This window comes from Sceloporus occidentalis, unplaced genomic scaffold (assembly GCF_023333645.1).
Source record: "Sceloporus occidentalis isolate IW3139 unplaced genomic scaffold, rSceOcc1.0.p SCAF_8, whole genome shotgun sequence".
NCBI lineage: Eukaryota > Metazoa > Chordata > Lepidosauria > Squamata > Phrynosomatidae > Sceloporus > Sceloporus occidentalis.
In genome coordinates this window covers 43,562,156-43,588,745 of record NW_028316988.1, presented here as the reverse complement: position 1 = coordinate 43,588,745, position 26,590 = coordinate 43,562,156, and the positions used below count along the sequence as shown (strand labels likewise).

The 26,590-nt window shown below is 44.3% G+C and overlaps 1 protein-coding gene across 2 annotated transcripts in view; it reads right to left on the bottom strand.

Annotated features, from left to right (window-relative positions):
• Positions 1–282: 282 nt before the first annotated feature.
• DCX (doublecortin) overlaps positions 283–26,590 on the bottom strand; it is a 75,509-nt gene continuing 49,201 nt past the window's right edge. The window contains exons 4-7 of one of the 2 annotated variants that reach the window (XM_089536463.1): positions 17,546–17,648; positions 12,949–13,086; positions 9,700–9,794; positions 283–7,110 (exon numbers count right to left, since the gene is read on the bottom strand). In XM_089536463.1, coding sequence (XP_089392589.1) covers positions 7,054–7,110; positions 9,700–9,794; positions 12,949–13,086; positions 17,546–17,648 — 393 coding nt within the window. In that variant the 3' untranslated portion in view covers positions 283–7,053. The remainder of the gene's footprint in view (positions 7,111–9,699; positions 9,795–12,948; positions 13,087–17,545; positions 17,649–26,590) is intronic. The other variant, XM_089536464.1, reaches the window with a different exon arrangement.

Genomic DNA, 26,590 nt, shown 5'->3' with positions numbered 1-26,590 from the left:
TGACTTTAAATATTTACATCTCCTCTCAGAGCACTGTAAACCCGGGCCAGAAACTAACAGCCTTATGAGTCAAACTTTCTAAGTTTGTGGAATTCAGAGACATAATATTGGCCCCATACAGACAAGCCAAAATAAAGCTGCTTCGGGTCACTTTGGAGGTATGCTGTTTAAATGATGCATGCGTCCTAACAGGCTGGAAGTCATGCCAAAACCATGCTCCAGTACTAAGGACTGGAGCATGGCTTTGGCACAGTTTCTGGCCTCTTAAGATGTGTGCGTCATTTAAACAGCATACCTCCAAAGTGACCCGAAGCAGCTTTATTTTGGCTTGTCTGTTAGGCCCAAAGCCATGTCAGTCTGGGATATCGGCACGCAAAGTGTAGCTCCTTTGAGACTAACTGTACAAAATAAATTGTAGCATGCTCTTTCTTAGACTTGGTCTACTTCTTCAGATGCATGGAGTGGACTGTTGCCCAGGAAGGACCCTTTATCATCAGAAGTATATCTTGCATTTCTATGACTATTCATACTGTCCAATTATAAAGGTCCTTCCTGGGCCAGTTTACCCCATACATCTGAGGAAGGAAACCATGGGGCTTGACAGATGGGCAGAAAGGGGTGGCGAGACATCACCCCTTTCTGCCCCAGAAACAGGCCACAGAAGCCACATGGAGAGGCCTGCGCATGGCAGAAAAAGAAGCCCCAAAAAGGGGCTTCTTTTTGTGCAGCAGAACGGAGGCCATTGGCGTGCTTGCATGCCATAATGACGATTGGGAATCACTGGTCTAGATGTTATTGCAAAGGATCACTAGCCATCCTGGCTGGAGCTTCTAAGATATGTACAAGGCCCATGATTTTAAACTACTTTTGGGAAGGACATGTTGCTTCCTATCTCCACTCTTCTCCTGCTATCCTCTTTAAATGTGAATTTAATGTGAATGAAGGCTGAGGTTGCTCCCGGTAGACCTCTCTTCAACATATTGAATCCTTGGCAATCTGTTCAAGCCTCAGGGCCTGGAAATTCTGCTCCAAAGGGGAGAACATTATTTGTTTGCTGGTGGTTTTACTAGAAATACATCACTCATTACTTGAAAATAATGGTGTATCATAATACAGTGCACCCGCATTATACGCGGCTCCCAGCATACGCTGGAAGCCGCGTCGGAAGGGAGGAGCACGCTGGAAGAAAACAATGGCACGCGTTCCTGTGGCATGCGGTCTGCGCGCCGCCGCCACCGCAGGCACAAGCCGCTTTCATTTGAATGGGGCTTGAGCATCCATATTTTTTCCCTTACTGAGGGGGAGGGGTCCAGAACAAACTGTATTGAAGAACAATTTCAATTTTTTAAAAAGATGAAAAAATTACAGAAGATGGCTACCATCCCAGTATCATTCTTGCAAAAACAAAAACAGTAACAGACTAAATCCAACTGTTATTCCCAACTACAGGAGACCTATGTAATGAATGGAAACTTGATAAAACAATATATGCCTAACTTCCAGACACTCAGTTAATCCAATCTTGTTGGGACTACTATTAGGCTGCATTTAAAGTGTTTTTAAAGTGTTAAAAACTAATAACGTTGTCCCTCGTAACTCAAAAAAGTAATGTATGACGAGTAACTGGATTTGAATGTGTTATGATCCACTGTCCACCACCAGAGTTCTCTGCCCACCTGATCAACACTGGGTACCAGCGCTTTAATTTCCCACAAAGGCAATGTTGAAAACCATAAGAGCAGCCCCTAGATGTCCACCGATGACCGCACAGAGCACTGATGCTGACCACACCTGACAGTGATGCCACCATCATCACTAGATACTCCTATTGTGTTGGGACTGGGCTGCCAGTAGACACTTGGTCAAGCCCTCCTCCCTCAGATCTAGCAAACTGGCCCTGATACTACACAAAGTAATACAAAGACCCACAAACCCAGCCCATGATCTCCTGATGGTGTACATCCTGTAAAACTGACCATCAGCCTCCATAATCAGGTTTGCCAGGTTGGACACAAGTTGGGTCTCTTTCATCCTGTGGAGCAGGGTGAACAACTATACAACCCCATTAAGCAAGACAAAGGTACTTGTCTTCCCTTAACGTCCAAACCCCAATTTTCAGCAGGTGCTGCCCCCTCCCAGCAAGACTATTGACATCCTGAAGACAGAGTGCCCTCCCTCCATAACTGTCATCTTTCGGCCGTTGAGGGAGAGAACAGGCTGGCCCAGCGTCATCAGGGGCTGGCCTGAAGACAGAGTGCCCTCCCTCCATAACTGTCATCTTTCGGCCGTTGAGGGAGAGAACAGGCTGGCCCAGCGTCATCAGGGGCTGGCCTGAAGATACAGTGTATCTTAATTGTAGATTTTTCTTGTACTGTTTTATAATTTTCTTGTACACCGCTATGATCTATTTGGAATAGCGGTTTATAAATAAAACATATTATTATTATTATTATTATCCTACTGGACATTGGGAGGAATGGTTGCCCAATACGGACAATACAAACAGATCTGAGCACTCCTCTGAGACCCAACATCATGCTCTCCATTGGGGAGGCAATAGTTGGAGAAGCAATATTCATGCCTGGAGGGAGTGGTTGCAGCTGGTAGTTTTGGGATGGAAGATGAGGGAGAAGAATGACCTCCATTCTGCTTGATGGAGCTTTACGTACCTGGTCTTGCTCCAAGAACTGTTCCAGAGTAGAATTACATGAAACCCATCCCGTGGCCAACCTAGCAAGTCTATCTGTATTGGGGGAATTCTTCCACAAAATAAGCCAACGTAGAAAGCATTCCCTTTTGCTAGAAGAGATGGGGAAGCCACCATTTTAGAGAGCATTTGCAACTGCTAAGAGAAGAGTGTGGACACCTCCACCTTAAACATACCCAGCGTGAGGCATAAGAGAAGTGTGCTGCACTGTCTCTTGGGGCTGAGAGTTGGAGCTGAACACACCTAGAATTGCATGTACTGCTATTCGGCATGCATTTTCATTTCTTTGTACAAAGATTCATGCAACATCAACTATACACAAGGGGTTTTACATCCGACATGGTCACTGATTTCTACCTACAGTTCAAAAACTTTTTTTTACCTGAAGAATAGCTTCTAAAACCTGGGAGTCTGGTCCTTTACCCTGTTTTGCTTCTGTAGCTTTTGAATGGCTTTTCTTTTCCTTGTGGAAAAAAGAACCTTTCCCCCCCTTTTACCAGGCCTCCCCAGATTTCCATTGACTGGGCCTTCTTGCTTGCTGATGCAATGTGTGGCAACAAAAACCATTATTATGGAAGCCTTGCCCCACCATGCTCTTCTTTGGAAGAGCAATGAGCGGATCAACACACTTTGGGCACGGGTCCAGGCTTCTCGGTTCAGAGGTGCCACTGTCAAGTGCAATTGAAAAGAAATGCTTATAAGCTATCATATATTTCTTTTGCGTAAAGAAACTTATTGTTGTTAATGGGAACCTGCTTCATGTAAACAATCATCTACTTAAGTAGTAAAAAAATCCTGTTGGAATGGACCAAAAGTCCATCTCATCCAACGTTGTATAATCCAAGAGAAGCCAACATCTGGAAAGATTACAATTAGGAGATAAAGGCAGGGCTCTCCTCTATGGTTTGTTCCCAGCCTTTGGCATCCAGAGACATGCTGCCTCTGATGTTCCATTGAGCTATAATGGTGAACAGTGAACCATTGGGTTTTGGCCTCCTGTGAACTCAGTGGAGTCTGGCAAGCAGAGGACAACATTCAAAAGACTCTACAGTACTGTTGCCATTAGAACGGGCTCAACCCTGGGGCCTTGCACTAAAGGAGCAATCAAAAGGACTGGATCTGAGCATGTGCAAGGTCTGTTTGGGGCAGAGAGGGGCAAGAAAGAGAGCTGGGGCTTTCTTGAGCCTTGATCAATTTCAATATGGATTGGTTGTTTCTTGAACCGCTAAAGCTCGGGTTGGAAGTGACAAGTCCTTCAGGTGTAGGATGGGACATCATTCCCATCATTCCTCCATATTGCTAAAAAGTTGGTGCTATGACAAAGCCCTGCACAATAATATTTAACAGGAAATAAATCAGCCTAGTGCAGTGGTTCTCAATCTTCCTAATGCCGTGACTCTTTAATACAGTTCCTCATGTTGGGGTGACCCCCAACCATAAAATCAGTTCCTAAGACCATTGGAAATATGTGTTTTCTGATGCTCTTAGGCGAACCCTGTGAAAGGGCCATTTGACCCGCAAAGGGGTGGCGACCCACAGGTTGGGAACTGCTGGCTGGTTAGACTTGAAGGACAGATTAGGAATGGTCCTTCGGGACAGAGAGGAGACTAAGGGACAGAGAGGAGACAGAGAGGAGACCAGCACTGGAGGAATGTTGCACTGTGACAAGCAAAGCATACTTCCAGGGGGACTGGAGTGTTGGCTTTAGCAGGTCACAACCTATGCTACATTTGTGCCCCCTTCAGAGCCTCATAGAGGTACAGTGCCCCCATTGCCTGCTATGGGAGGGAGGGATCAGTGAGCCTACAGGACTTCCCTGCTTCTGGATCTGATGGCCATAGTGTCAGGACCATCCGGCGAGAGTGCCTTCTAGGTGAGAATCCCAGGGAGCCATTGCTGGACTTGCCAAAAAAAGGAAACACCGTTGTCTTTGTCAACGCCAGCCCCTGGGAGATTGCAAATAGCACTTGCCCACCTGTTGACCCAGAAGTATTAAGACAGCATTCACAAAACAACACGCTTGCCAACCTCCCATCCCTCCCCATGAGGTAGAGAAGTATTACTGTCCCTATTTGACAGATAAGGTAAACTGAGGCACCGAGAAACGAAAGAGACCTGCTCCAATTCATACAACAAATCTGCCAGATTTCCAACACACGACGGAAAACTCTTCTACTAAAGTTTTGTCCCTGTGCTTTGCCCTCAAGGCCCATCTTCTCTACGAATGATCTGACCATGAACATACATGAATGCTGACTCTATTGATGTGACATTTAGATATAGTAGGCCAAACAACAACATAGTAGCTCAGGAGCTCTAGATCTTATGGTTTGGTTTCACATACGAAAGAGCAGTACTAGCTCTGAGGAAAGGTATCTATTAACTGTAAGAACTGGGTAAATCCAAACCATCTATCCACATATGAATGGAAACATAGAGTCATAAAGTCTTGGCTTATTTACATTGTCAACCACATGAATCTCAAAGATGCCAGTGGTAAAAAAATAATGATGCAAGGATGAACCACCGATCAGCACATAACAATTCTGAGAAACAGCCATGCTCAGTTTTCCTCTATAGTCAGAGGCTCTTTCCGTGTTGAGTAACCCAGTGATAAGGAGCGTTACTCCTGGATTAGCCTTAGTTTCTTTCCTTCACGCCCTTCCACTTTGTGTAAAGGGCTGAAGGCAGCTCACAAATGTAAACCCACAAAAATCACAAAATGAGATTTAAAGAAGGCCAGGAAACCCACAGTTGCCTCAATACATTCTAAACGCACAACAGGTTGCAAGGAAAACTAAAGCAGAGCATAAACACAGCCTCAAAGGTTAGCTTGTACGGTATTGCTCTGGTTGGATCATTTTGCCAATGTACCAAAAGTTTATTCCAGAAAAAAAAACAAGGAATAAGACAAGATGTATCAGTTGGTAAAATGGCCAGTTCTGTACAAAACCTGTGGATTTTGCATCGATCGCGATGAAAGGTGAAAAGATCCTTTCAGCCTCTCATTCTGTTAGAACGTGTCGTGCTTAGATAAAAAGAGTCATTTAAAATTGCAAACATCCTAAGAGTTCGACAGGCTCTTTGCAAGGATTGCTGCGATATAGAAAAACGGAAAGCCTAAGTATAACAATGTTTTAAAAAACACCCAAAAAATTAACCCTACCGAATCGATTGAAACGTCGGTTACCCATGCAAGCCCTTCCCCGTTTGTTCGGTAATCCTGGCGTCATTTTGGCAGTGGCTTCTTAACAATTTATTGGAATGACTTTTTTTTTGTATATATTTAAATTTGGGGTTGTTTTTCTTTTAAGCAAAAGAAAGTCACCAGCTTTTCTTTTTCTAAAAAAAGGAGCCTGAAATACTGACTCTTTTCTAAAAGTATTTGCTTCCCTCTATAAAAGTGTAGTGATTCTTTTTGTTTGCTATTAAAAAAGAAGAAGGAGAACCTGGAGGGGTGAAGAGAGCTGAAAGCAAAATGCTCACAGTGTTTCAGTGTTGGCTGTTTACAAGGCATTAACCATTTCCGCAGAGATAGAGAGATACCATCCGGTGACTCAAGTAACTTCATATTAACCAGATTGGCTTTTACTACCAGTCTTACATATATACACCCTTGTTAAAATCCCAGACAGTTAATCTGTCCTGGTGTAGTATTAAAATGTACCCCAGGGCCCAGTTTAGACTGAGTAACATTATGACACTCAGCTTTTTAAATGTCTTTCATACGCTCCAATGCTCCTTGCACAGACAACGTAAGACAAGTGTTATCCAAGTAATGGGTTTATCTCCATTAAATAAATTAAGGTCAGGGGACAAGTGTTAAATTCGGGGGCACCACTTTGGAAACAGGCTTGGGTTTTTTTGCAGGGTTGCTGGTATCCATTGATATTTAGAAAATGTGCTGGTGGCTAGACCTGTTTCCCTCTTGACCGTCAGACAGAATTATGACGTTGGTTAAAGGGACACTTGTAAAAAGGAAAACGCTACCGGGTCTAAAGCCATCTAGAGTAAAAGAAGAGATGTGGAGGAAGATGTGGGAAGTGCATGGGATCGTGAACCCACTGGCTTCCTCTCACCCACAATGGTCACTGCCTTTCCTATGAAGTTACTCGGATGGTTGGCATCCCTTTACCTCCATCGGTGGAGAGGTGTTGACTTTGTGGCACACAGGAGAAAAATCGCAGGAGGAAAAGGAAAAATAATAACAATAAAGAAAGACATAACTTTTGTGTCCTTGGATTGGTTTGCAAGCACCAGTGACCTCTCTGCTTCATTTTGGCAGAAGTACTGCTTGCGGTATCTAAAACAGAGTGTGTACTACGGACACAGGGAATGGGGTTCCTTTACATGGAGTCCCCAAGGGAATCGGAGTCATCCAAGGATAGAGGCAGGTACAAGTCCTGTAAGAAGAAAGGGAAAAGTGTTAACTCCTCCAGAAGGCCTAGTCGGGAGTCAGATAAGAACTGCATTGGCAATTTGGAGCAGATCTCTGTAGTCAACTAATTCTGTTTGAATGCACCAGTCAATGGGCCTCTTGGCTGTGTCACTGCATTCTAGGTCTGGCAGGCCTTGGCACCAAGATCTCTCCACTTACCCTGTTCAGAGCCTCAAAGTAAAGTGGTACAGAAGTGTCAGTATGGTGTAGTGGTCTGAATGCTGGGTTGGACTTGGAGAGATCAGGTTCTGAATCTTTGCTCAGCCATAGGACCCTATCGCGTGGGGTTAAAAGAGTGGCTTGCCTTTCCCGAATTCAGTGCTAATTTGGGAGGCAGCTGGGTCCTATCAGACAGAAATTGCTGCTGAATTGCCACCTGGGTTCATCCTGGATGCATCCCAGGTCCTCTAAGCTGCTTCTGAGGCCCCTTTTTGAAAACGGAAGCTTCCGACTTCTAAAAATGCACCCAGACCAAATAAAATGGCCTACCCCTACCCTCTTGGTCGGGAGCATGGGCAATGCATGGGCCAAATCCCCAGTTCTGGACCATACAGACTGGATGACGTACCAGATGTTCAGCACCCGAAACTGGGTATACCCCTCTTAACATGCATTAAAATACCTCCCTGTTTGCTCCAGATCTTCCCAGACGATCCAGAGTCTTCCGTTCCAACACCAGGTGGCTTCCTGAAATGTGTCCCACTCTGACACCCGGTGTGTCCACCCCCACCATGGGTCACTCAGTGTAACGTCAGAACAAGGCACTCAGCCATGTGGTCACGGCTGGATGCCTTGTTTTGAACTCAGAGTGAAGCAACACCCCACAGTGGTAGACACACTGGGTGGCACAGTGGGAATGGGATACATGTGTCAGAATAGAGGACCAAGAGAACATGGGGAGATCAAAGCTGTTTCGGAGCCAGGAATCTGGGCTGCCCTTGGCCAGTGCAGACAGGACCTAGGATGCCAGAGTACAGACCTTTTCCACAGCTTCCAGCATCTTCTTCTAAAACCTTCTTTAAAAACTGCACCTTCTTGTATCTGAACTTGACAGCTGAGACAATGAGGTGCCATATGAATAAGAGATGATGAAAGTCGGTAGATGAACAATGTGAAGAATCCAAATTTTCCTTTTGGCTTTGCTGGTGAGTACAGCAACATTCATGTGTCCCAGAGCATTTTCCCACAACACTTTCATCAAAGCCACCATTCAGATGAAGCCCCAGGAAACTTGGAGGAAACTGGTTTGTGGCAGAAGCAGCTAAACAGCTCCAAACAGGGCCATTGCATTGACTGCCATCCTTTTAAGTCTCCTGTTATCACCAGCATCTACTCAAAGGAGCGCTTTTGCTCCTGAACCAACATCTTTGTTACTGGTCATTCAGAAAGCTGTAAAAGATCCCCAGGGTGTGACTTCCTTGTATCTCATTAAGATGATGCCAAGGAGGGAAAAAGCATCCCTACAAAAAACCAGCTGGAACAATGGTGGTGAACCACAATGAAGATTTGAAAAGGATTGTATCTTCTGCTGCCTTCAGTTAAGGTTCCTGCTGATTTCCTGATGGCCAGTTTACACAATACTTTTGTTTCTGTCTACGCAAGCATCTGTGGTCGTTCCACATAAAGAAATAATAAAATGTGCCAAACAGTCAGTGGGTCAGGATGTATGACCTCAGTTATTCTCAGAGAAGAGAATGAAACCTTTCCAAATGTCTTCTTCCCGCTGGGGCACTGTTAGGAGTGTTGCATGCACTTTACTGGCTTTTGTTTTCCCATATTCCATATTGACCCTTGTTTTGTGAAAAGTTCAATTGTGCAAAATCGTTGCAAAAAATACATGCTTGTGCACTGGATTTTACACAAAGCACTTTCGGGGGTATTAAAACATACAGTTGGCCCTCCACATTTGCAGCTTTGACTTTTGCAGATTTGGTTATTTGTGTATTTGATGAACAGGTTCTCTCTAGGAATCTCTAGGTCCTCCAGTGCAACTCTGTCAAAAGTTGACCACAGAGTTGTGCTGGAGGACCTAGAGATTACTACAGAAAACACTTCTCTGTAGGTCCTCCAGCATGATTCAGTGGTCAACTTCTGGTAGCTTCTGACCACCAAAGGGGTTTATAGTTTTTTTGTGGGTTTTTCGGGCTTTGTGGCCATGTTCTAGAAGAGTTTCTTCCTGATGTTTAGCCAGCATCTGTGGCTGGCATCTTTAGGGATTTCTAGAGAGGTGCATTCTCTGAAGATGCCAGCCACAGCTGATGGTGAGACGTCAGGAATAAACTCTTCTAGAACACGGCTTCATAGCCCAAAAAACTCACAAAAAACTATAGAAATATTAATGTTTCTAAGCTCTGGTCCTAAAATGTTCTAGATAACACCAGCACAATTTTAAATCTGGGTTGCAGAACTATGTGAGCAGAAACACAAATGTTCATGTCAGCTCCAAACATCAGTAACAGGTAATCGACCCCCTTCCTCAAACGAAGTAGGAGTAGGAGGTTTGGCCATGCAATGAACAGAGAGGAGTTTTAGTGAGGTATAAGAAACGTAATACCTTGTGCTTACGGAGGCTCCCTGGGCTGGTCGGTGTGGAGATGGGGGACTGCTTCGATTTGGGTGTGGACAGTTGGCTGCTTGATGTTCCATTTGCTACCCCAAGAAAGAGAGAAACCAGCAATGAGAGAATACAACTCAGAAATTGAAATACATACACACACAAACCCATCTTGTTTTCATCACAGCCTGACCATTTATGAAACCCGTAATGCACAAGCAGAAATTGAAATGCTGATATGCCAGTTTGAGCGATGTGCTTTTCTATCATCACGGCGGCTTGCATTTATTTTGCTTTCCGCGAAAGTTGTTGCTACTAGAGCACAAGCTGTTCTTAAGGCTGCATCCACACTGCAGAAAATAATCCAGTTTGACACCACTTAAACCACCATGGCTCCATGTGAAGGGATTTGTTGTTTGTTGTGGCCCCAGAGGTCCCTGACAGAGGAGGCTAAGTATCTCACGAAACTGCACATCCCAGAATCCCATTGCATTGAGTCATGGACATTAAAGTGTTGTCAATCTGGATTATTTCTGCAGAAGAAAGGCAGGAAAAAATAGTGCCCAAAGGGGGGACTGACAACTTCCAAGGGAAGTGGTGTGGAAATATGCACGCAGTGCATCATGCTCCATGCGTGCAGTGTAAGGTCTCACCCATTTGTTATGCAGCTTTCAGCTTACAGCATTAAACAGTGATATAGTTTTGCCCTTTGCAATTTTTTTTCCTTTGGCATATCCTTTTATCATAAGGACCCTTACTGATTGCTCTGAACCCAGGCCTGGTTGACATTCTGCAGCCATTTTTCTCCATCCTGCAGCTTCATTGATCAGCTTTAATTTCTCTGTCCAACCATTAGAGAAACCAGGAGCAAGAGACCCCCATCCAGAGTCTTGCTGGCAGGACCAGACTTCCCCCAATAAAGCAAAGCTTGCTCAACACTAGCTGGAGAAGGTCATATTTTAATTTAAAATCAATGTGCTTCCCCTCCGGTAGTTGCAAAAGGCATGGGAATGTTAATGGTTCTTAAAGCAACATAGCAAAGAAAACTATAGTATAGACAGACAAAGAAGGGCACAAAGCCAACCTGCTCTTTGGATACGTTTGGATAGGTCTCTCGCACCTTTCTCCTCCTGCTATAGCAGGCTCCAATGTGAACACAATGAAACCCAACGGAGTCATTTGGATTCACCATACTGTACTTTCACACTGGATTGTGCCAAAGATACATATCTGTGTGTATGCTGGTGTGAATATAATAATAGAACCAGTGAGCGTTTGTGACATGGAACGTGTGAACAGAAGACCAAACCAGGTCACAAACAGTCCTCAATTGCAGTGTGAAGCAGCAGCGCCAAAAAGGGGCCATTGAGACAGATTTTTTTTTTTGGGGGGGGGGGAGACTTTTCTTTGAATAGCTGTTAATATTGGTCCATTTTATTTGCCAATTTGATAGGGAAGGGATCGCAATGTAAAACCCTGAGCTTCCGATAATCCATTTACCCGCACTTCTCTGCATACTCCCATTTTGCATGGATATTTCCTGGGATGAGACATGTGTCTAATTAAAATATGCTGCTATGGTTCATTTTTTTTTGTAGAACGAAGGAGGCGAGCTTTGATCCTATCTGGATACGACTTCAGATCGGTGCATGGAATAATAGAAGAATTATTAGGCCATTATGATTCAAAAAGCATTTGGAAGTAAGAATAATTACATCACTTGGAGGCAGCCTTATGCAATCATCTTTTAAATATTTTACTAGCTCCCAGCATCTCCATTATTCAAAAGAGTATTCTCCCTTTTTCTGGATACAATCCATTTTTGCAGCAGATCGCTTGTGAACGCTCTGGGGCCAAGCGGATTGCAATAACCAAACTAGTTTCTTTGGGAGACCAGAGGCTCAATCCACACCCCACGCTGATAGCACTGTCATTCCACTATAACTGCCATGGTGCCATCCTATAGAATATTGTAACTGATATTTTGGTAAGGCACTATAGTGCTCTGGCTCAGACTATCCTTCCCTAAACTGCATAGGATTCCATAGGATGGAACCACAGCAGTTAACGTGGAATAAGAGCCTCACGGTTCTGAAGCGTGAATGAGTCCAAGTGGTGTCACCAGAGGAGGTGCGAGGGGTGCGGAATGCACTGAGTGATACCCAGAGGAGGGTGCATACCCAATGGGGCATGCATGGCAGCTGGGAAAGCAAGAAAGGGTATTGAGTCCCTTTCTCACTTGCCCATCAGACATGCAAGACCCCAAATGGCCACCTGGAGCCACAGCACTACCCTAACCCCAGCAGATGCACTGGATCTCAAATGGCCATCAGAGACTGCAGCACCTCTCCCCTGAACATCAGACACCTATGGGGCAAGCAAGAGAGGCATTGAGAGAAGGAGGATGGCAGGGCAATCCACCCCCACTGCTTTCCTGCACTGGGTGACACCAAACACAGGGATACCACTGGCCCAAGGTGCTCAGGTTGAGGGTGGTCCTGTCTCTGGAGACAAAGGTAATGTTGGTGGTCTGGAGCAACCATTATCTGGCCCAAAGGAGTTGGAGCCTTTGCCACCTGATAGCCTGAATACAACATAGACTGCTATCACGTGGAGGCACTTACCATTGCTAAAATGTTGGTAGAACGTTCCTGAAGTGTTCCTGAAATGCAAAGGTGTGATAGCCGGTTGCACTTCTAAATCATCATTGAGGCATCCAGCTTCTCTCTCGTCGACAAAGCATTTGCAGAGCAGCCATTTCTTCAATGACAGAAGTTCCCATTATTGAAGAAATGGCTGCTCCATGAACACTTTGAAGATGGGAGAGAAGCAGGACACCTCAATGACGATTTAGAAGTGTGACCGGCTATCACACCTTAGCGCTTCAGGAAAGCTTCAGGAATGTTTTACCGATGGTAAGCCTCCGTGTGATAAGGGCTTTAGTTGCTTAGGAGCCTAGTTTTATCACTTGCAGTGTGGGGATACTGGAACTCCTCACCTGCAGGACTGGAATGCTTTTTCTGCCATATACTATGTGTTTCATCCTTTACCTTCATTAAAACTTATCCCATACCAGTGATCCACAACAGTTTTCATGATAACATGAAATCGTGGGGAGGCATAAAGCCAATCCTAGCTTAGAGCAAATGGGAAAGTGAAAAGTGGGGCTCAACAACTTTTGGTATGAACTTGTCACCCAGATCCATGAGGAACCAATATTTACCAGCTGGGAAAAGAACAATCACTCACCATCCTGATGGTTACCTGAATCAGCTGGGGACTTGCTCCGGCGTACAGGAGCGGGGCTCTTTGCCGAACTCTTCTGTGGAGTTGGAGATGACTTGCTGCCTGGAGTAGTTGGAGGGTTTGCTTTCATTACTCGGCACTCTGGGGAACCAAACCAAACCACACAGAGTAAGCATTTGCATTGGTCTGATTTAAAATGTGACTGATCCCACCTTGGAGGGGAAGAGAAAGGAGGCCATGTTCTACCCGGGAGATCACCCTCATTTCCCTTCTCCTTACAACTGAGGCCAACTGTGTCTTCATGTCCTGAGTTACCCCACTGGTAAACTGTACCTAAACACTTGGCAGCTACTAGAGCAAGGAAGAACACAGAACTATGCGGACAAAGCACTGCACACACTTTATTCAGGATCTCACCCATGCATTCAACTAGTAGAGCTTGCAAAGGACAACAACCCAATGGACATTGTACAAAGGAGATCCCACCCAAAGGAGCTCTCTGTTTTCTTGTACTGTACTGAACTGTGCACCTTACTTAGTTTGAGGGACTTCTCTCCAAAACAAACTAGTCCATCCTCCCCAGCACATTAGTATTAAAGGCTTTCTGACAGCAATGAATAAAGACTGGGTTGTTTTCATAGAGGAAGTCTGTAGAAGGCCAATTTAGCCATCTGGCCTGGAAAGATAATCTAAACATCTGCTAGAAATGTTGGCTGGATAAGCAGTTACTCCAACATATGCACAGTGTATGAGTGCCCCAAGACATTTTAGAAAAGTATATTATTTTATACAAGGACTAAGCTCAGATCCTCCATTTTATTCAGATTCTAGTCTGTCTGGGACAGAAGTTAATTTCTGCCAATGAAGCGCAATCCTTCATTCCCCAGCATTTCTTTCTACTGAGGGAAGGAATTTCTCTTCAATTGCACAACGTTTTTAGAGAATTCTGACTTCAGCAATGACAAAAAAAGGAGAGAACTCAGAGACATAGATATGTTAGGCCTAGTACTAGCATGCGCAAGTTTTTACTCCAGAGGGACAGCGCAGCCCCAAAATGCGCACCGTCACTCTGGAGTAAAAAGAACCTGGAAAAACCGGGTTCTTTTTGCGCTTGCCATAGTTACGTCACGAGTGCGCCAATGGCGCACTCGTGACATAGCTGGTGCAGCACGATGTGCAGGTGCTATGCGTCCGTTACATCATAATGGCAGCGCCTGTGTACATCGGATGCCGCCATTATTGCACTACCGGCATGTATTAGGGTTAGGGACTGTGCGGTTGCTGTGCGGTCCCTAACCCTAATATTGGCACCAGCACGGTGCTTTTGCGCAGTCTGTACCATGCCCAAGTCTGGATATATCAGTATGCAAAAGGATCTTGTAGCACCTTTCAGACTAACTGTGCTAAAAAGTAGTTGTAGCATGAGCTTTCATAGACTTAAGTCTGCTTCCTCAGATGCATGGAGTGAAGTGTCACCCAGGAAGGACTTTTAGATTATATGAATCATCATAGAGATACAAAATGTGTGGGTATGGTGACAAGGTGTCAAGTTCCAAAATCTGAAATACTCCAAAATCCAAAATAGTCCACATTGGTGGGTGAGATACTGGCATCTTTGCTTTCTGACAGTTCAGTGTACATGTTATCTGGAAAAAAAAATCTGAAATCCAAAGCACTTCTGGTCCTAAGCATTTTGGATAAGGGAGGTTTAACTTGGAATAGCTTTGCATTTGGTTATAGCCATGGGGGTGGGTGAGTCTTCATTAGATCTACAGTAGGTCTGAGGGGCAAAGGGCATCTTTGGTAGCTGCAAGGGGAGAAAGGGAGTACAAATTTCGTCCATAACCAAAAATAGACATCTGCGGGCATAGGGTTAACTTATGCCAATAAAAGGATGCCAGCTACTGTCTGTCAGTCCTTATGGCCATTCCTCCACTGCTATCGCTGTAACTGCAGGTGCGGATTATGCTGCTTGGCTGCAGCTGACATTCCAGCTGCCACAGAGACTCCCACTTCCTCATCATCTTTTGACTTCAACAGGCGGCTTTTGATCTTCCGCATGTCATGAAGGAGAGAAAGGTAACTATGGACCCAAGTTTCTCTTCTGGCCTGGTTGCACAAACATCTGTTGAGACACATCAGGCCGCAGGGCTGCGCAGATGCCAGACCGCCATATTCCTCCATACATTGGGAACGCAATGAGCTCCTACATCACACGTCGTGCACACCCACACCGGACAGTCCTTTCTGCATCTTCTACAAATGTCAAAAAGAGATGAAAGAGAGAGCTCAGAGCATCTTCGGGCGCCAGTGTCGTGGGTTGGCAAAATGCCCGGACGTCTTTGGACTCGAGACACCACAGGCTGAGCTCCCTGTCAAGTTGTGCTGTCAGATTTTCTTTTCGAATGGCTTTCCAATGCGGAGAGTTTCCCTGGAGCTGTGAGAACTGCTAAAATATGAATTCGACTCCCCCGTTGCAGCAAAGGGTGGATGAATCTGTCCGTTTGGGTTTCTATAGCTTTCAGACTTCTGGAACGCTACGTTCATTTCATCTCATTTCTGCGTCAGGCTGTGATCTGGTTCAAAAGAGACTCCACACCCAAATTTGTGTGCATTCTTGCATGTATGTCTCCTATTGCATACAGCAGAAGAAATGCAAAGAGTGAGGCCTAAGTTTGAACAGAGGTAAGTGTAATGGTTTGAGTTTTGGGCCAGGACTCTGGCGACAAGGGTTTGGATCCTTACTTTGTAATGGAAACTCAGTGTGTGACATGCACTCAGCCTCAGAGGAAAACAGTGACAAGCCTCCTCTGAACAAATCTTGCCAAGAAGTAAAGGCCGGCTTGGTGTAGAAGACTATGTTTTTAACAGACTAGGGTTCAAACCCCTACTCTGCCCCGCTCAACCATGAAAACCATTAGAGTAAGTCCCCATCCATAAACAAGTCCCACTCTCTCAACCTCAGAGGAAGGCAATGGCAAACCCCCGTGAACAAATCTTGCCAATAAAACCACACAAACAGTTTGATTTAGGGTCACCATAAGTTAGAAATGACTTGAAGGTGCACAGCATCAACAAGATAACCAGGAGCCTGCCAGATATTTAGGGTTGCAACTCCCATAGGCTTGTTAGCATGGCCAACCACCAGGGATTATGGGAACTACAGCCTGAAACATTTGGAAATGCTGTGCTGCTGACCTCTGAATTATAAAAATACAGACCAATGGACGTTTTAAAAAAGAGCACTACATGACGAAGTATCTTATGCAAAATGCATCCATATGGATCTAATGAGGATGATGTTTCGAGACAGATCCTGCAGCTCCCATGAAGAATATAATGTTGCCACTGTTAATGAGACCACCTCTTCTTCCCTGTGGCAAATCTGTCAGTGCCCATTAGATGATAACATGTGGGGACTGCTCAAGTAGGGCTAGGCGACTGCCAAGACAGCCATGGTTTAAAGTATCTCTTTGCATATATGCTTGGCTACATTTGGGCCTGACTGACAATGGCAGCCACCTATTTCCTCATAGAGCACAAAGCTGAAATCACACAGGGCAGTGAAACCCAATTAGTAGGATATTCCAAGGGGAAGGATGTGTTATATTCTCTTTCTCTGATTAATTCCAGACATTGCATCGTTCCCATTGAAAAGCAAAGCAGAGCAGGACAGGAAATGTCCCTTAGATGTCATCATTTCCAAATGTGAAACTCAGAATCTGGGGTTTGATTTTTGTGGGGATGTTCACATCTGCAGAATTTCAGGGACAACCAGAAGAGTTTCAGTTCAAACTAAGATTTCTCAAAGTGGAGATTTGATTTGCATCTATTATTATTATTATTATTATTATTATTATTATTATTATTATGCTTTATTTATATAGCACTGTAGATTACACTGCAGAATTCATGCAGTTTGACATTGCTTTAACTGCCATGACTCCATCCTATGGAATTCTGGGATTTGTAGTCTTGGAAGAGATTTTGCCTTCTCTAACAGTGAGTTCTAGTGCCACAGCAAACTACAACACCCAGGAATCCATAGGATGGATGACAATTAAAGTGGTGTCAAACTACATTAATTCTGCAATGTGGATGCAATCTAAATAAGGGGCTGCAGTTTACTGTTCCCAGATTTCATCAAAAGCAAAATTTCAATCCTGTTGAGGGGTGTGTCTTGTACTTATTAGTGCAGATGCACACATGTACACATTAGGATACAAACATACACATGGGCTGGCATCTTGTTAGTGACATATGCACATGTAAGTTGTGCTATGTGCAGTTGAAGTTTTCTGCTGAGAGTAGCAGAAGTGGAGTTGAGTATACTGCAATGGTTTGCATTCCAGTTGTGCATTTCACATTGCAGATGTGTACTACGCACTGAAGCTGCACAATGCACATTGCACAATGGCGCCCAGTCATTGACATGTGTTGCACAGTGTTGCTGTTCTGCCTGCAGGTTGCATAAGGCTGGTGATGGCATGTCTCCACATATGCCAAGGGGAAGCTGGACTGCAGCCATCATCTAAAACAAGCTATTCTTTGGAAACACCAAGAAAAGAGCCGTGCCATCAATAGGCGTGATTGGTATTACCGTTTTCATCCAGGGAAAAGTCATCCTGTGCATAGCGGAATTTTTCTGGACCGCAGGCAATGAACACGTCATCGTCCCCAAAGAAATCGTGGAGACAGGTCACCTGCAGAGAGAAAAAAAGTCATCCATTTTAGTTTTAATCCATGGCGGCACTTGCTTATGGCTCAGGTTTCATGTAAAGAGAAGGCAGCCTCTTCCCTTCCCCAGTGCTATTTACTCCATTTCCCCATAAGCCTCTTGCAAAAGATGATAAGACGCGCAGCAAAAGTATTGGTGGGAAAAGGAGGAGAACTGGCAACTTTGCAAAATGCAAAATGTCCCACTCAGTGGTGCCAAAACATTTTTGCCTTGAGCTTAATTCAGGATGGGCTTAAAACAGATGGGACTACCTCCCTGCCTCCTCCCAAGTGTCCTGCCAGGAGTTTAGTAGTACAGACACAAAGGCTGAAGTGCAGACTCTTCTGAAGAGAGTCCCCATAGTGAGAAGTCAACCACATTTCAAAAATTGAAGTACTGATTGAGTCTCCCTTATCCGAAATACTTAGGACCAGAAATGTTTTGGATTTCAGAGGGTTCTTTTGAATTCTGGAACAATTGCTTGTACATGATGAGTTATCTTGGAGATGGGAGCCAAGTATAAATCAATGTATCATTTATTAACAAAATTCATTTGTGTTATTCCCAAAAGCAAACCTTGATCTTGCCATTTTATCCAATGGACTCCATTTCACTATGCCATTGTATTTAATGGGACTTGAGCATCCCTGGAATTGGGTATCCATGGGGGTTCCTGGAACCAAATCCCAGCAGATATCAAGGGCCTACTGTATTCATTCTTGCATGGAAGAACATAATAATAAGGAAAGAAAGAAAGAATAACTTCCTGGCCAAGCACCCATCATTGCTAAGAACCGTTCTGTTGATCCACTGGATGATCAGACTTGCTTTCTATTATTATTATTATTATTATTATTATTATTATTAACCTTTATTTATGAAGCGCTGTAAATTTACACAGCGCTGTACATGCAATCTTTTTAGTTAGACGGTTCCCTGCCCTCAGGCTTACAATCTAAAAAGACATGACACAGAAGGAGAAGGGAGTGGTGGAGGGAAAGGATAGGAGGTCCAGCAGTTCCTCTCAACCTCTGAGGCCTGGACCAAGGCAGATGGACAGGAGGGAGGGCTTGGCTTCAAAATGGAAGGTTAATCATTATCCAGGGAAAATACATACTCACAAGTAGGATAATACATATACAGTACATAGCAATACAGGAAATGGATCGATAAACAGTCAACAACAGAACATCAGATAGTAAGCGACAATTATGCGATGCCTGGGAAGGCTTCTCTGAACAGGATGGTTTTCAACTCCATTTTGAAGCTGGTTAAAGAAGTGATGGCTCTTGCTTGTGGGGGAAGAAGGTTCCAGGAGTGAGGGGCAGCAAGTGAAAGGGGCGAATCCGGGATGGGGCAGAGGAAATCCTGGGCTGGGACAGGAACCCTTGACTACCAGAACGGAGGGCCCTGGTGGGAAGGTGAGGAGAAAGAAGGTCTGATAAGTAAGGAGGGGCCAGTCCATGGAGGGCTTTGAATGTCGACAGCAGGAGCTTATACTGAATGCGGAAAGGGAGAGGGAGCCAGTGAAGGGATGCCAACACAGGAGAGATGTGGTCAGAGCGGTGGGTGGAAGTGATCATGCGTGCAGCTGAATGCTGGACAGAGATTAAAGGACGGAGGTGAGAAAGAGGAAGCCAAGCCAGGAGGACATTACAGTAATCGAGTCGTGAGATCACTAGGGCATGGACCAGGATCTTGGCAGAAGAGGCGGAGAGATAAGGTCGTATTTTGGCAATATTGTACAAAAAGAATCTACAAGCCTTGGCTGTGGTCTGGATCTGAGGGATACACGACAGAGAAGAGTCAAAGATAAAGCCAAGACTGCGGGCTTGCTGGACTGGTTGAATGGAAATGTTGTCCACAGAGACAGAAAAGGAGTGTTGAAGGTTGGGCTACCCATCTAGATCTCAGGCATGGCCTCTAGAAGGATTTGGACCACAGCATTTGTTCTGGCATACAGTGAGGACCAGACATGCCTCTCCAAGGCACCCTGCAGCATGCACAGTTTGCATGGATATTTCAAGGGAGTGCTGCCATGCCTACTGGGCACAATGCGAATATCAGCTCACTGTCTGCTGAGCCAGACTTCGCTCATCCCAGTTGCCACAAACTGATCTGAACTGGACTGTGAATAAATTAATTGCAAGCTATAATGAATCAAATACAGAGCTTCCCAGTATCTCAAGGGGTTTCAGCATTTCACACTAGAGACTCGCATAGAAGACTGAATCAAGATACCCAGATAGATTTTTGCCTGTGTCATATAGTATAAAGTTGCACAAAGTTGCCATGACAATCATTGTCTTTCATGAATCTTTCACTTGCCATGTCTTACACATTCAAAAAGCCTTTTTTTTTTTTTTTGTATATTAAGTTCTTTGTTAAATAGGGTTGTTCCTCTGTCGGTGCATCTACATTGTAGAAATAATGCAGCTGGATACCACTTTAACTACCATGGCTCCATCGAACAGAATCCTGGGATTTGTAGTTTCGTGAGGCACTCTTTGGCAGAGAAGGCTAAAGAGCTTGCAAAAATGCAAATCCCAGGATTCCACTGAATGGAGTCACAGCCCCTAAAATGGTGTCAAACTGCATTACTTCTGCAGTGTAGATGCGCCCTGTGATTTCCCTAAACAAAGACCAATTTATAGTCACTTGGACCACTTTTCCACATCAGCACCCCATGCTGCGTCCATCACATATGGATAGGAGGAACTTCTCACATTCTCCTTGTACAACATTCTCTTTGGAGTTATAAAAAAATCTGTTGCTATCTTTGAAAAGTCATTTTCTGGATGTCTTAAAGACTCTGGCATGCCTATCACAGTAAATGAGAATGTGTGTCGATGGTAACTTGAAGGCGTGCACACACACACACACACACAGTGTGGATGCCACCAACAGCCAATGTGTATTACCTTTCATTTCTTTTGCTTAATGTGCGTTTCCCATCACCAGCATCACATTACCATTGACTTTGATAATAATAGTTACCAACATGTATCAGGATTCCACTGGTGCTGCTTCTTACGATGCGCACTGGTGTCACAATGTGAAAAATAAAAGAAAAAAGAACCTAGAACTGGTTGCATCAGGTTCTTTGCATGTTATTTTTCTAGTGCGCATGAATACATGCACAAAGCAGCCAAAAGCACACGAAAAGAATCTTAATGTAATTCTGCATATGATCAAACATATCCTCCCTTTGCATTTTTCGATATGTAAATGCTTATTAGTAATGCAACAAGTGGGAAGAAGATATTCCAACGGGAGAATCTGAAAGCTGTAGCAAACTGCTAATGTTCCAGTGTTGGGATTAATTTTGCAAATGGTCACAGCTAATTCGGGAGCGGAGTGCAGAGCAGAGCAAAACCTGTGGCGCACCATAAAGGAACAGAACTGGGGAAATCCAATCACCTCCATGTTAAATCCACTCATCCTTTGTATAAGTTCATCTGCATACAAAGGCGAAGACTCTATGTGATGCTGATGGGGCAGAAAGCCTTGATGGCATACTTAGGTGGGATTGGAGGGTGGATGCAGAGGAAGGATGGAATCTGCCATCCTTGTGGTGCATTGGGAAGTATTAGTATCCACCGGAGAGATTTCTAGTGTGTCTTATAGACTAGTCATTGTGGCTCATGGCAGCTCGTGCTCCTGCCCATGTACCGTGTGTTGTGTGCTTTCAAGTTGTTTCCGACTTATGGCAACCCTAAGGTGAACTTATCATGGGGCTTTCTTAGCCAGATTTGCTCAGAGGAGGTTTGCCATTGCCTTCCCCTGAGACTGAGAAAATGTGACTTGCCTATGGTTCATGTACTAGGCCAGTATGGGCTGTTGTATTACGATGCCAAAGAAAGAAATTGCTTGTCTGAGAAGGTATTAGACCAAGGATGGGCAACTGTGAAATGCTAGAGGACTGTCTTAGCCCCTTAGAAGACTTTGGAGGGCTTCAATCTGCACACCACACCAACTCCAGAAAAACAAAAAGGGGCTTCTTTGGCTCCAAAATGTCTCCAAACACCTTCTAGGGGATGTGGGTGGCATTTTGCCATGGTTTTGAGCCTTCCTATAACATTTTAAGCTCAGGACAGGCCTTTTTTTTAAACAACAGGAGGTAAGTAGAAGTCTCTTCCCATTCACTTCATGTTTCAAGAAAGACCTCATGGCATAGTTCTTATGGAATAGAACCATGTTGAAAGTTTCTCCTGACTTCCTCCAAATGGTGCTTGGACCATATGGACCAGCAAAGTCCAGTGCACATGGCATGTGACTTTCCACATTGTGGGAGACACATGGACAACCTTCACTGCGAAATGCTCTGCCCATGCTCTAACCATGTCACTGGTAAATAAAAACTTTATTCCCAAGAAAGCCTGGTACACTTAAAAGATGGGTTGCCTCCACTTATGCGTGTTCTATCACCAGTAATTTTAATGACTTTCAATAATTAATCCAAAGAAACAGAGAAATCCCAGGGGAATGTGCATGTCTATGGAAATGCATCCAAACAGCTCTCCGGCTCCATCATTAATTGTGCTAAATGTTTCTCGGTGATCACAGCAATGAATGAATGAAGGCAAGGCACAGGAAATGTGGCAACTGCTTGTTTGCCAAGGCAGCAAGCAAAGGAATAAGGAGGACGGTGAGAATAGTGTCATCGCTATAGCATGAAGACAACACAACAGCTATGAAAAACTGCAAGACTGCATTGCCTGAAGAGCTATATTCCTTCGTCTTTGTATAATGGGTCAGCCGTGAAACTCAAACAAAAGAAATGGAAATTTACGTGTTATGTATTTCTTAAAGCCAGGTGTAAGTCCTGTGTTATAGTAGTTCTCTTAATGATGGAACATTCTCTTTGTTTATCTGACTACTATCATCCCCAACCAGCATTTTCCATTGTGCATCAGGATAATGGAGCATGCATTCTGATGAATCTAAAGGGTGCTGGTAAAGGAAAGCTGTACTGGAGGATCTCATGATCCTCCAGTATATATATATATTCATCCTGTGGAATGCATCATTACTTCTTTTAGGAACTCTGCCAGGCGATCTCCCCCTTTTTTCTGGTTTTTTCATCGCAGGGAAGCTCCCAAGACACTTTCAAGCAGGCTACACCCTTCATTCTTTGCATACAGATGGAGATTGCTTAGTTAATCCTTTGCGGTCCTTCGCAACTGGGCTGCCTTTTGGGGAGGTGCTCAAAATAAACCGTGGGTTGCCTTGAGTCAAAGTGATCTTTTCAAGCAGCCCGTCAGGTCCGACTGTGATGACGACACTGAGGATATATCTGAAAATAGTGCCAATAGTTGCCCCATCTCTCTCTCCAAGGATCATGCAGGAATACACAACCAAAACAGCCCCGACAGATAGCCATCCAGCCTCTGTTTAAAAACCTCCAAAGAAGGAGACTCCATCACTATCCAAGGCAGCATCTTCCTCTGTTGAACACGTTTACTCTGAGGAAGGTCTTCCTAATATTTAGACGGAATCCTTTTTCTTGTTTGCATCCATTGCTCCATTGTGTCGTAGTCTCCGGAGCAGCAGAAAACAAGCTTGCTCCGTCCTCAGTATGACATGGCTTCCGATATAAGCCAACTGAAGCCAGAAAAGAAGTTTGCGGGACTCTTTTTTAGAAACATTCCCAAATTCTGTGGTTTTCGACCACCCCAACAGCCCTCCCGACCCAGGACCAAATAAGTGTTGCTCTCTTAGAGGGTGCATAATAAGCTTGCTCACCCCCCAACTGTGTGTCGGTTCAAAATAAAGTAGCATGCAACTTGGCCAATAGCCAAGTTACCCAATATAAACATTGAAAAAAGAAATTGAATGTGTCTGGTGAACTTTGGGTGCCTCCAAAACATGAGAAATCCAATTAGTCCCAAGCTGAGATGCTATTTTGCTCCATATCAACAATGCATTTGCATCCAGTGGCGTCGGGGGCTGCATTATTGACCCGTGTTAGAAATGAGAGTCATTGGCCGACTCCGGTTCAGTCAAAACATTGGCTTTGCAAATGTGCAGGAGACTCGATGCTAATGCAGTTGTGGATCCTCACTTTGGTCAGCAGCAAATGAGCCTTGGGATCTCCGCTTTCAGCCTTCATTCTATGAGGAGATGTCTAGGTACAGCATTCATGGCATGTGGTCCCTCAAAGCCCTATGGAGCCCTTGGCACCTTGCTTGGAAAAATAGGCTTTTGGAGGTGAGAATTTAAATGATAATAGCCAATTCTCTTTTGAAATGGGATTCTGCGTCAAGGAAATTGGCCTTTGGACTTGCAGAGGCTTCACATCCCTGTCCTATATCATGGCTGCATCCACAGTGCAGAAATAATCCAGTTTGACACCACTTTAACTGCCGTGCTTCAGTGCTGTAGAATTCTTTTTGATACATCTGTGACCACATAATAAAATATTATTATTAATATTATTATTAAATGAATTCTGGGAATTGTAGTTTCATGAGACATTTAGCCTTCCCTGTCAGAGAGCTCACAACAAACTACAGTTCCCGGATTGCAGCCCGTGTTGCGGCCCCTTCGTGTGTTTATCCGTATGCAACTAAACAGAAGGACAGATGTATTAGCTCTTTCCAAATGGGAATCCAACATCCAAATAAAAGTCTGGTATCCTTGGATATGCCTTAGCATGCATGCATGGTATACCATATTTTTATTTTGCACTGGTGCAAACTATCATAGGAAGAGTATGGGGAGATCTGCTAGTAGACGGTAAAAGGGCAGCTAATGATGAGTTGAACTCTTTGAATCACAAATATTGTGTTTTTACTTCCAGTGAAAGAAACACGTGGCATTTTCTGCCCCAGATGTTGGAAGAATTTGGTTGGCCTTTGTCTTAGGAATGGGTATACGATTTGCTGCACTGCCTCGGGTGGTAAAACGTCTCGGGGCAGCTCTTTCGTCAAGGGATTCAGCACACTTGCCGAGTTTTGATCTTGGAAAATCCTGATACAAACTAAACTTATCCACGTCCTCCGGCTAATATGCAGATTAGAACCCAGCTCCCCATAGAATTTAACATTTCGGTATCTACATCGAGCTAAAAATGCGCATCTGGGGAGAAAATACATTTTTGAAATGCATGTTTTGATGATTTTTTTTTACATATTGTAAAAAATACATATCGTATATACTCGACTATAAGTCGAGGGCAGGTTTTGGGGCCAAAATTATGGATATAGACATACAGACATATGAGTTAAAGGATAGTAATTACATTGACCCACGGATAAGTTGACCCAGGTTTTTGGGGTCAATTTTTGACTACAATTTCTAAACTTACACCTGAGTATATACAGTATTTAAATGCAAAATGTTGCAATTAAAAAAGAAGAATAAGAATGCAGATCAGTGGTGAAACGGAATAAAACAGACCGAATGGTATGATCAGGCAAAAGAACGGCAGAGTCTGAGAACAGACAGATTTGCCCTAAATGAGGCTGAAAAGACGCAGAGATGAGTTGGTAATGGTAATGGACATTGGCAGCGACACAGACAGCATTCATATCCTTGGTCAGCGCATCGCAACAGGAGCCAAGAACCTGGAGGCATCTGGCTTGCGGATTCCATGGCAACACAGATCCCAGGACCGCTCCATTGTGCCCTATTGATAAATGTGACGGCACAGTCTCCATCTCCATAAGATATTGAGATGTTCCTGCAGTGAGGGAGATCGGAGACATGCGCATAGATAAAGCAGGCTTTGTTCCCTTCAAAACATGTCTGAGATGTCTCTTCTCCTCACTCCACCAGAAGTGGCTCACAGCTCTGAAGTCAGAAAATGGATACATCCACTCCAGGATTTGGATAGCTTTAGAGGAGCTGTCCATGGTGCGAAATACATTTTTTGCTGCCTGGCTCCATAGACAGTTCCTTTAATGTGTGGACGAAGACCTGGAACAGAGCCACCGTCTCGCTGATATGGATACAACCAGCCTCCAGCGCATGCCACCCAACAGGAGAAAGATGGCCACTGCGTAAAATATTCCCTGAAAATACCCCACCCATTCTGGGATGCCAAGAACATTTATTTTATTACAGAAGACTAGAGTATGACTCCTGCGTCTTCAGGGCATACGTTCTCAGACTTAGCGTGAAAACACGAAAACATAGATAATGCACTAACCCTATTGAAATGGACGACTTCTGGAGGACGTTGACCATAGAGTCCGCACTGGAGGATGTACAGTGAACGTCTTTCTAGGCATTTTCTAGGTCCACCAGCATGATTCCATGGTATGCTTCTGACATTCATTTCAATGGGGTTAGTTTTTTCTTTCTTCCTTCAGACTTTCCTAAGCCTGGTACGCAAATACCAAGATTTATCTGCTTAAAATTGTACTTTTCTGCATTCTTAAACACTAACGCTGTTTTCTTTCTTGTTGTCTGGCCATGTCCTTTTGACCACCTTTTTATGTTGCACCTGCCTTTCTTCTCTGAAATTTTGGAGGGGGTATGGCTGAGCAACATAAGAAGATGGTCAAAAGGATATAGCCAGCCACCCTCTTGAAGAATTTCTCCTTCTGTGGAAGAAATGTTGCCCAAACATGGTGGAGAACATCAAGAGGCCATTTGCATTGCGCACACAGTGTTAAGTTTGCGTTAGCATTGACCGAACCAGAACCCTAAATCCAGTCCTGCCTTTTGGGAACTCCGTTTGGCTATTCCTGTTCAAATGGGAGGACTTTCCCACTTCTTTTTTTGCAGCTCTTGAATGTGTGTAACCATAGAAACAATCACAGCAGAACACATTCCCCAATATGTGGCAGATTTAAAGCATGTTCTCTCGTTTTCCTCTCTCTCTCCACATTCAATATCCCAGGCACACCCACTAACACTAATGAGCAAAGCAGATGTATGAGCGAAACCAAGAGAGTCTGGGGCCTGAGATCATCTTGCAGA